Source organism: Hyalella azteca, unplaced genomic scaffold (assembly GCF_000764305.2).
Source record: "Hyalella azteca isolate HAZT.00-mixed unplaced genomic scaffold, Hazt_2.0.2 contig5628, whole genome shotgun sequence".
Classification (NCBI taxonomy): domain Eukaryota; kingdom Metazoa; phylum Arthropoda; class Malacostraca; order Amphipoda; family Hyalellidae; genus Hyalella; species Hyalella azteca.
In genome coordinates, this window is record NW_025935811.1 from 1 (window position 1) to 11,708 (window position 11,708).

General features: G+C 39.3%; 1 protein-coding gene across 1 annotated transcript in view; it reads left to right on the plus strand.

Annotated features, from left to right (window-relative positions):
* The first annotated feature begins 1,944 nt into the window (after positions 1-1,944).
* Positions 1,945-11,708, plus strand: part of LOC108682018 (actin-binding protein IPP) — a 12,034-nt gene continuing 2,270 nt past the window's right edge. The window contains exons 1-10 of the mRNA XM_018171107.2: positions 1,945-2,115; positions 4,116-4,330; positions 5,141-5,285; positions 5,529-5,667; positions 6,292-6,457; positions 7,416-7,574; positions 8,204-8,420; positions 8,643-8,737; positions 8,830-9,017; positions 9,326-9,381. Coding sequence (XP_018026596.1) covers positions 2,076-2,115; positions 4,116-4,330; positions 5,141-5,285; positions 5,529-5,667; positions 6,292-6,457; positions 7,416-7,574; positions 8,204-8,420; positions 8,643-8,737; positions 8,830-9,017; positions 9,326-9,381 — 1,420 coding nt within the window. The 5' untranslated portion in view covers positions 1,945-2,075. The remainder of the gene's footprint in view (positions 2,116-4,115; positions 4,331-5,140; positions 5,286-5,528; positions 5,668-6,291; positions 6,458-7,415; positions 7,575-8,203; positions 8,421-8,642; positions 8,738-8,829; positions 9,018-9,325; positions 9,382-11,708) is intronic.

The following is an 11,708-nucleotide window of genomic DNA, read 5'->3' on the forward strand; positions in this document are numbered from 1 at the left end:
CATGGCCCACATCCATTGGATACCAAATTACCAATACCATTGGCAATTTGGCATCATATAGTCATACCAGCATTATCATATATAAAATATTGATTTTAATCTTGAGTAAATTTGGAAATTAAAAACAAACTAATTTTTTTTTTTTTTAAATATCTTGTTTACCATTGCCAGTTGCCACTATGTATGCTTTGGATGCTGGAGGCTTCAGGCTTGGAGCTCCAATTTTTTTTTTATATTTGGAAACATTCAACCCAATTATGATTTATGAATGGAATGCAATTCTCTCACAACTCCAGAAATGGAGCTCCCAAAAATCTTATAGAGCTCCAATGGGGAATTTTCCTTGTAGATGTAGGATTAAAAAGATTCCTTTAACTTAAAAAATGCTTTGCATGTTGCGAGTTGGACAGTTGCAGTGATGGCTAAACAAGGAATTTTACAGAAGCCACCCATTAATTAGAACTAACAAGTTGAAAACAAAAAACTACAATTTGCAATTTATGCAAGCAATTTCACTCATTCCTATTTCCTACTATGCTAGGAGGGCAGAAGTTTTAGAATGGGAACATTACTTGCACATCCTCCTCATTCAGCTGTGGGCAACTGGGCGTACATGCCAAGCAGTGCAACTGCAATGTTCCGGTGTCTGAGTGATTTCAGAGTTCTAGCTTACACGACCAGTGTTACTGACCTACGGATTTTAGAATCCCTGTATATTTTAAAGCCGAAACCTGGTTTAAATGCAGCCTTCAGGCTTCAGCTCCTATCCCCTACCCCTTGAAATTGTAAATAGATAGGCCTGTCTCCTTATGTGTATTTGTTTTTATTTTTTCTATTTATGTTTTTATCTTCGATGTGAATTGTGAATTTAGTTTTCTAATTGATTCTGATTTTCTTATAGGTTTTGAACTTTTGAACTGACGCTGGAGCTGGTCTCCGAAACGTTTTCATTCATAAGAAATGGTTAATATTCTGGCTGTTTTCTTTGCTTTTAAATTCCTGGTAATTCAGAATGTTGCTGACTTCAACCCAGATCCAGACTAAGTAAATAAAACCCAATTTCACAGAATGGACCCAGACCGTTCTGTGGGACCAGTTTCACAAAAAATAAAAGGCTGCAAATCATCTGAAACATCAAGAAAACTTGAAATTTTACATATCAAATTTATTCAAGAAATTTTGGCTAACCAGCACCTGAAGGTTTGAAAATAGTGTATTTTTTATCAAACTAGTCAATAGAGAATGATCCAAAACATCCAAGAAACATAAAAATTTTTTATAAATTTTGCCAATTTACTATGAAAAATTTCATGTCAGGTCTGGAGACCCAAGACCCATAAATTTGGGTCACACAAGAGTGTATTTTTTGATCAAAATAATCAATGAAAGGTGCCTTGAAATGCCTGAAAAAGATGAAACACTTTTTTTTATTTATTATTTACTCTGAAAAATTTATGTCAAGTTCAGTGGTCAAAATTGAATAAAATTCCTTGAAATTTTTCATATTTTTTGGGCATTTCAGAAAACTCTATCAATCAGTGTGATCAAAAATACACTTTTCTTAGACCCTTATGTGCTGGTCAGACAACATTTTTTCAAGTAAATTTGATACATCAAATTGCAATTATCTTGAATGTTTCAGATGATTTGCACCCTTTTATTTTTTATGAACCTGGTCCAGCTGATCTTTCCTGGTCCAGCTGACCAGCCTGACCTTTCCTGGTCCAGATTTTAGTCACTACCACTCGTAACCTATTCATAATTTCCTAAATGATACATTTTAGTTGGTTCTGTGATTATTAGTAGAAAAATTGAGCAGCATCCACTCGTGAATTGGATAAAAATGTCTATGAATCTGGCAAATTTCTCCCATTCATCTAGCCTTTTCCCTTTCCAAATTCTTCAGTGAAAATTAAAAACACTGCCTATTTATGCGTACAATTTTTGAATATTGTCCATGAAACAATAGTTTTTATCCATTATTTTAGAAAACTTATACCCAGTATTCCTAATTGGCTGTAATTTAGTCTGTTCTTGTTTCTGTTTCTCAAGTTGAAAATAATTCTTGACAAAATATGCCTAAGGCACCACCATCTCCACATTCTCCAGTTTCAAGTGAGTTCAAGCTAACATTGAAAAGTTCTTACTAAATTATCAATATTATTTTGTGAAATGATAGCTCTGAAATGCATGTACGCATATATACTGAACCCAAATTGGAAAGAAGCCACCCATGAATTAGACAAAAATGCCCACAAATCTAGCCAATTTTATCTATTCCTATGGCCTTTTCCCAATTGGTAAAAAATAATAGAAATGGCATTATTTCTTTCTGTAATTTCTTTGAATCATCTGCAAAATGATTAATTTTTGCCCAAAATTTCTTGAACTTTTGTCCAATATTTCAAATTGGTACTGAGCAAAGCTCAACAAACCAGGTATAGTTTTAAATTATGCAAAATATTGTCAGTGACAGTTTTATATTAGTCAAAGACTACCTTTGAATTCAATCTGCTTTGTCTGCCAGCAATTTCAATACCTATACCTATTTATGAGAACAAATGTCAATGTGTTGGCAACACAGTGTTGCCTGGCCTAGTTGGTATTTTTCAACGATTATTTTGACTCCTGGTTGATTTTCCATGCATTTTGGTAAAATATTATACAGGGTGTCCCAAAAAAAAAAAACGATACTCAACTTTTAATGGCTGTAACTCAGAAAGTAATAGAGTTAAAAATTTTTTGGAAGGTCAGGATTTGTTCCCTATGTTTTTCTCCATCTCTCCACCAAAAATCAGACAGATTGATGTAGTCATAAGTGTTTGATGGAATTTTCAGTGGCATGTGCTAAAATTGTGCTTGCGCAAAGTTTTAGTAAGATCATTTTGCATAATCATTACGTTGTCTTGACATGTTTTCTTTTCTCTGTTTTATTTTTTGTATTTTTAGTGAGACAAAAACATGGCAATCTTTTTTGAGAGGCAATCATGACAATGATTGGTGAGAGACAATCATGGCAATCTTTTGTGAGAGGCAATCATGACAATCTTTGGTAAGACAAAAACATGAATATCTTTGGTGAGAGACAATCATGATAATCTTTGGTAGAGACATTAATGGCAATATTTGGGGAGAGGCAATCTTTGGCTTTGAAATTCCCTCTCACCAAAAGTTGCCATGATTGTCTCTCACCAAAGATTGCCATGAATGTCTCTACCAAAGATTACCATGATTGTCTTTCACCAAAGATTGCCATATTTTTGTCTCACCAAAGATTGTCATGATTGCCTCTCACCAAAGATTGCCATGATTGTCTCTCACCAAAGATTGTCATGATTGTGTCTCACCAAAGATTGGCATGATTGTGTCTCACCAAAGATTGTCATGATTGTCTCTCCCTAAAGATTTCCATTTTTTTGTCTCACCAAAGATTGTCATGATTGCCTCTCACCAAAGATTGCTATGATTGTCTCTCACCAAAGATTGTCATGATTGTGTCTCACCAAAGATTGTCATGATTGTCTCTCACCAAAGATTGCCATGTTTTTGTCTCACCAATGATAAAAAACAGCGAAAAGAAAACATGTCAAGACAACGTAATGATTATGCAAAATGATCTTACTAAAACTTTGCGCAAGACGATTTTAGCACATGTCACTGAAAGTTCTATCAAATGCTTATGGCTACATCTGTCTGATTTTTGATGGAGAGATGCAGAAAAACATAGGAAACAAATCCTGACCTTCCCAATTTTTTTAACTCAGTTACTTTTCGAGTTACAGCCATTCAAAGTTGAGTATTGTTTTTTTTGGGACACCCTTTATGTATTCATTGATATATTGACAAGCTTGAGTGTCAATATTTGTTTTTTCCTTGTATTTCTTAACATGGTTACTCTGATATCAAAAGCAAGGTAATGCTGTTATTTTAAACTAGAATTGTCTTTGCTTTGAAAAAATCCAGCTGAGTTTACTATGATTTGTAGTTTTAATGAAATCAAACAATGAAACCAACCTTCTGTCTGTTGATTGATATTGCATTTTACTGCTTAACCATTTTACTTTACTATTATATTTTACTGTTTAACCATTTTTAAATGGTTACTTCTTTTAAAGGTTTCAAATTATGGATGCGTGGAATGATTTCATCCAAGAGCAATACTGGCCAAGCTTTAGCAATGCAAGATGTCAATGCTGGAACCAAAGTTGATGACAAGCATCACTACTCCAGTAAAAGTTACAGCTCTAAGCTTATCTTCAACCTACATGATTTGTGGACATCAGAGCAGCTCTGTGATGTTGAACTCAAAGCTGGCTCCTACTCTGTCAAGGTGGCAATCAAGCGTTCTGTTTTAAATCAATAAAACTTGTATGCATTGGTCTAGAGCATTTATTTCAAATTTTAGCTTTCTTATCGTGTGTATAAATTTCCAAGTTTTCTTTAGAGGATTTTTATATCTAGTTACATCTGTTTATAATTTTTTCATGGTCTACAAATCAACACTTTTATTGCAGTAAAAATTGACACTAGATGAAACTTATACAACCTAGCAGTCACAGCTTGATTTTAGTTTGCCGGCCTTATTTAATCAAAGCTTAACTATTGTCAATACTATTATTTCCTATCTGAACTGTCATTTTTTAACCTTATTGGTGTTGTAATCCACAGTCATTTTGATTACAAATTCTTTGGCCACAATTTTTATTGATTAATAACTCTTGTCCTAGTTAAAGCCTTTTTGTTCTCAAGCAATCCAAAAGTTCTTATTGATGTATTAATGACACATTTTGACTGTGGAACTGTTGACTAGGTATACATAGTATTGTTGACTATGGTATTGTTGGCTATGGTATTGTTGACTATAGTATTGTCCATGGTATTGTTGACTATGGTATTATTGACCATGATATTGTTGACCATAGTATTATTGACTATGTTATTGTTGACTAGGTATAGTATTGTTGACTATAGTATTATTAACTATGATATTGTTGACTATAGTATTGTTGACTAGATTTTTGTTATTGACTATAGTATTATTGACTATGGTATTGTTGACCATGGTATTGTTTACTATAGTATAATTGATTATGGTATTGTTGACTATGGTATTTTTGACTAAAGTATTATTGACCATCAGGCACACAGATGCGTGCTGGCAGCAGCCAGTTCCTACTTCCAAGCAATGTTTACAAGTGACCTGATGGAGCAGAAGCAGCAAGTTGTGGCACTACCGACGCTCAAGCCCCACATACTGGCGGCTCTCCTCACCTTTATTTATACTGGTCAGACCAACTTGTACAAAATAAATGACCTATTATTTCTTGAAGAATTTAATTTGTTTCATGTTCTGATTAGTTTTGTTTTTGTTTGATATGCTTTACATTTACTTTGTAAATTCTTTTTACATTGCTTTATATGACCTGGAATTTTTAAATTTTATGTTATCTTCACTACATCATTGTATCAATATCAATAACTCAAAAACTGGAGATCATTAGTGAAGATTACTGGTACTTAATTTACAGGTAATGTAGAGGTGACTGCTGAGACAGTACAAGACCTGCTGGTGGCAGCAGACATGTTGCAGATGCCTGATGTGGTTGTGACGTCATCCAACTTCCTTTTGAAGCAACTTACTCCTGCTAATGCCATTGGCTGCTACAGGTAAGAGGTGATTATGCTTGGTGATTATTACTACGTACCTACCTACTTATTAGCTGAACAAGTTCCTTGCAGAACAAATTTCTTCATATGGGTGGAAATGCAAATTGCCATCAAAAGATACAAATTCTGATGTTTAAAGATGAGATTCTGCCAAAGACTGGGACATGGCTACCTGCAGTAAAGCCACTTGCTATTAATCCTAAATATTCTTTTTATTTACAAAACTTCAAACTATTATGACTTGTTTCATGGACCAAATACTGTGAAAGTTTATTAACTTTTGTGGCATTAGTTAAGTGAGTTGATATTGAGACAAAATGCGACACATTAGCTTACTGATGAAGTTGATGTTCTGTTCTATACTTTATTTTTTCTTTACATTGTTTCTATAAGATCTGTACTTCATACTCCTATAAAATTTATATAATGTTAACTAATATAAGTCTTTAATAACTAGAAAAAAACTTTAATAACTTAATAAAAAGTCACTTTTCATCAAATTGAGCTTAGATGCTCAAAGCATCCCATGTGTTTAAAGTTCAAGCTCCAAGTATGATGTGTATTTTTCTATAGACCAATTATTGATCTCTTGAAGCAGTTAACATTGGCTTCCATGTGTTGCAGGTTTGCAGAAGGGCACCACCTTGATGCTCTGGCACAGAGTGTGTGGCAGTTCCTAGAGCAGAATTTCCCTGAAGTGGCTCAGGAGGAAGAGTTTCTAGACCTGCCCATTGAACTCCTGCTGCGCCTCCTGCTGTCGGAGCTGCTCAATATCTCTGCTGAGCATCAGGTCTCTGGGGCTAGCACATATATGGCATCATTATAACAATATTAATAATAATAGCTGTTTCAGCGTTTATTAGGCCGTAGGCCTGTCGCTGATTCTGAACATCGCAGAACATTCACAGCATTTTGCGGTTTCGAACTCGCAACTCACTGCTACATTTCTGCTGTGCTTAACCGCCCGGCCTCCTTGCCGATTCTGACCAGAAACTGGCGCACGGAGCTGGGATCGAACCCGCGCCTCTCTGCGCCAATCTTGGCACTCTGAACTTTAACCGCTGGGCCACCCTGCCCTGGGCCACAAGGATATATTGATCAACACTCCTCATATTTCATATTGAATAGGTGACAATATTCGTTGGTGTTGTGGCTAGCTAATTTTAATTAGACGATTCTCAGGTGGAGTGTATCCCATTTCTCAGCATTGGGGCTTTTCTGCATTTGAATTTTCAGGGTTTTAGGGTTCTGCCACAGCGTTAAAACTGCTTTAACTGTAATTTCCTGTATGTCAAATTTCATCCACCCTGCCATGTGTCTGCGCTCCTCATTATGCATGCTCTTGTCTTCATGGAGTCATGTATTTGAGTCTGCATATACTATGTGCATATTTGGCAGTCAAACAAACTGTTTAATTATTTCCCTCACAATATGTTACAAGTATTTTTGCTAAAGTTTATAGGTACTATAGCTTTTATTATATGGTAAGGTAATTTTTTATGCCATTATCAAAGGAAAGTCTGCCATAATTTAAATATTTTTCTGTGAAATTTTATTTATCTAAAGATGCATTTTTAGCTCATTTTCTCATTTATGAAAAAAAAGGTGCTATTGTGCTCGCCATGTCCGTCCGTCCGTCCGTCTGTCTGTCCGTGATTTCACGTTTTCATGGACGAAAAAATGTGCTCTGTCACTCACTGCAGTGAGTACCGAGTTATATTTTTTCAAGTTTTAGGCTTCCCTATCAGGTCCTGAGTGCCGCCGTGCGCTGGTTGAGTCACATGCACACAGAGCGTGCAGAATATGCCAGCCAAGTGTTGCGATGTGTCCGCTTCCCTTTGTTGTCCACAAGTGTTCTGGCAGAGACGGTGTCACAGTGCAGTAGTGACGCCGTTGACGCCATCAAGGCAAGTGTCCCATTGCAGTAGTGATGCCATCAAGCTAGTGTGTCAGTGCAGTAGTGACGCCATCAAGGCAATTAGGGCAATTGTGTCAGTGCAGTAGTGACTAGTGACGCCATCAAGGCAAGTGTGTCGGTGCAGTAGGGACGCCATCAAGGCAAGTGTCCGAGTGTATATGAGCTTTTGCGGTGTTGGTGCAATGCTGGTGCTGTGTTGTTGCTGTGCTGTTGCTGTTTTGGTGCAGTGCTGTGCTGTGCTGGTGTTTGGGTGTATTTGTGCTCTTGTTGCTGCTTGTTTCTATGAAATTCTTCGTGACGTGTTGCATCATTTCTGAAAGTTTCTCACCAACCAATATGATACTACATCAAACGATGTATCATATTATCGATGTACATATGATTCGTGAAGTTATTCTAAGTCTATCACAACACGCATGACTCATGTTGCCCCATATTGACGCATGTTGTTTCATATTTTTTTGAACGCGCAGAATGACGGTATGTTCTTGTAAATCTATTATTAAACCAGAATTCCTGATATTGCTGTGAATATTGTCGTATATTTACCGTAACTAATTATTCGATCGTTAGTTTCAATGCATTTATCATAGCACTCAACATGACTGAATTTTGCAGTGTTTCCTGAAGTCGCCCCCCGCAGCGGCAGAGGGAGGCGCCGCCTTCTGTATCGCCCGTCCGCGTCTCCGCGCCCGCAAGAAAATATACGTGATGGGCGGCGCCAGGCGGGAGCTGGAGAGCCCCCACAGACGCTCTGAGCACTTGCTGTATACTGGACTGTGTCTCGACACGTACACGCAGGTATACTGGACTGTGTCTCGACACGTACACGCAGGTATAACACTGNCAGACAGTCTTCGTGCCTTTATACAGACAGTCTTCGTGCCTTTATACAGACGGTCTTTGTGCCTTTATACAGACCGTCTTCGTTCCTCATTACAGACGGTCTTTGTGCCTTTGTACAGACGGTCTTCATGCCTTGATACAGACAGTCTTCATGCCTTTATACAGACAGTCTTCGTGCCTTTATACAGACGGTCTTCGTGCCTTTATACAGACCGTCTTTGTTCCTCAATACAGACGGTCTTCGTGCCTTTGTACAGACGGTCTGCGTGCCTTGATACAGACGGTCGTCTTGCCTCTATGCAGACGGTATTTGTGCCTTCATACAGACGGTCTTTGTACCTTTAATACACGTGACACCATAGGTATCTGTCCTCTTTATGACCACAAGTCCCCTCCAGGAGGACGAGTGGTCGGCCATTACGCCGATGGTGGTGCCCCGCTGCGAGTTCGGGCTCTGCGCCCACGACGGTTTCCTGTACGCCTTCGGGGGGTGGGTGGGTGAGGGCGTCGGAGGCACCATAGAGCGCTACGACCCCAACGCTAACACCTGGGCAGAGACAGACAACCTCCTCATACCCCGGTTCAGGTGGGTGATGGGAACCATCTCGGTTCAGGTCGGTAATGGGAACCATTTCGGTTCAGGTGGGTGATGGGAACCATCTCGGTTCAGGTGGGTGATGGGAACCGTCCCGGTTCAGGTAGGTGATGGGAACCGTCCCGGTTCAGGTGGGTGATGGGAACCGTCCCGGTTCAGGTGGGTGATGGGAACAATCTCGGTTCAGGTGGGTGATGGGAACCGTCCCGGTTCTGGTGGGTGATGGGAACCATCTCGGTTCAGGTCGGTAATGGGAACCATCTCGGTTCAGGTGGGTGATGGGAACCGTTCCGGTTCAGGTGGGTGATGGGAACCATATTGGTTCAGCTGGGTGATGGGAACCGTCTCGGTTCAGGTGGGTGATGGGAACCATATCGGTTCAGCTGGGTTATGGGAACCGTCTCGGTTCAGGTGGGTGATGGGAACCATCTCGGTTCAGGTGGGTGGTAGGAACCGTCCCAGTTCAGGTGGGTGATGGGAACCGTCCCGGTTCAGGTGGGTGATGGGAACCGTCCCGGTTCAGGTAGGTGATGATCACCACCCCTGTTCAAGTGGGTAATAACCACATAACCACTTCTTTCTATGCGGACATTATCCGAACCTTGTACCTGTATCTGGTTTGCGATGGTCAGGAACCGACTTCGTTCTAGGTGTGCACTGAGCATCTATCATTGTTCAGGTCTATACTGGGAACTTAATTCGGTTTATTTGGGTAATTCGGACCAACGTTGTTTTATTTAGATCAGTGGTTCCCAAAGTGGGCGATATCGCCCCCCTAGGGGCGGTGGAAAGATTTTGGGGGGCGATAAGGAAAAATAAGGCGGTAGGGGGGCGATAGAGGGGCGGTAGTCCGAAGTTCAATGTCAGAAGTTCGAACGTTTGTAAGATGATTTGTACACAACATGTGCAGCACATGACTCCAAGCGATGGTTTTTTCTGTTTTTTTAACCTAGCTCTCCTGAGTTTACGTCTCGGACAAATTAATGACCAGACTCGAGGCCGGTCTCACGGCCAATTTTCAAATTCAATGATCAAGGAATATCTCTCAAACTAATGAACTCGACGAAACTTGGTACACGTATTCATTAGGACCTAACGGTAATGTTTTGCTCGTGAAAATTGTTTAAATTTTGCCATCGTTTGTTTTTGCCATAGGTATATGGCAATTCGGGCCGAAATTCACAGTGATCAAGTACCTTCCAAACTACTGTACAGGTTCGACTGAAATTTCAAATTTACAGTCCTAACTACCAAGAGAAAATGTTTTGCTCGTGAAAATTTTTTCGATTGTGCCTTCGTTCGCGAGTTTTTTTTTCATTTAACCTTCATTCACGATTTAAACAGCAATTCGTGCTTAAATTCGCAGTAATCAAAAATTTTTTAACAAACTACCCTAAAATACCCTACCTTAGCAACGGTGATGTTTACATTTTTTCTTTTTGCCTTCGTTGCGAGTTATACGGCTATACGTATACTGATTCTGATTTATAGAAGCCATCGATCGACCGGTAGAAAAGCTGGTCGTTCCTTTTATATCTGTATATCTCGCAAACGAAAGCAAAATGGAAAAATTGTCACGAGCTAAACATCACTGTTTAGAGGTTATGTATTTTTATACAAAGTCTCGTTGAAATCTGTTCTGTATTTTAGAAGAAATTTCTTGATCGCCGCGAATTTAAACGACAAATTACCCGGCGATACGGGCCGAATATAAGGAAGTGTGAAATCAAGAATGACGGTGAAATGAAAAAAAAAACTCGCAAACGAAGGTAAAATCGAAAAAAATTATAAGCTAAAAAATCACCGCTTGGTAGTTAGGAATGTATATTCAAAATTTCGTTCAAATCTGTTCAATAGTTTGGAAGAAATTCTTTGATCAATGCGAATTTTGGCCTGTTTCGCAATATACGCGCAACTCACGAATGAAGGTGAAATTTAAATAAAAATTACGAGCTAACATCACCGTTAGGTTCTGATGAATGCGTGTTCCAAGTTTAGTAGAGCTGCGTTCATTTGTTTTGGAGATATTTTCTTGATAATTGAATTTGGAGATTGGTCGTGAGACCGGCCACGAGTCCGGCCGTAAATTCGCCCGAGACGTCCTAGGTTTCTAGTGCGGGAACAGTTAAAACAGCTGAAAAACATATTGGTTCACTAAATGGGGTTCTATTTGTGAAATACACATTTGTGTTTAACCTTTATCTTTTAAAATTGCAGCGTACTAAATTTCAAGAAAGTCGTATGTCTGTGGGGGGCGCTAGAAATTCACTAGGGAGCCAAAGGGGGCGCCAGCCTGAAAAAGTTTGGGAACCACTGATTTAGATGCTTTAGGGAAGCCTGGCTAGGATGAGTCTTGGTCGGGAACCTAAGTCGCTTCAGGTGTGTAATTTCAGAAAACTAAATCCTTATCTGTCTGGTAATGATTTAGAACCCACTCTGTTTCTGGTGGATGTTTGTGGAGCAGCAACCCTGTTTTTGATACCTACGTTTTGGCTGTATATTATCTTGGCCATGGCTACTTCCAGTCACCTTCTCCCCCTCTACTCCCAGCTCCTCATTCTCCCCTACTCCCAGCTCCCCGTTCTCCCCTACTCCCAGCTCCTCGTTCTCCCCTACTCCCAGCTCCTCGTTCTCTCCTACTCCCAGCTCCCCGTTCTCCCCTACTCCCAGCTCCCCGTTCTC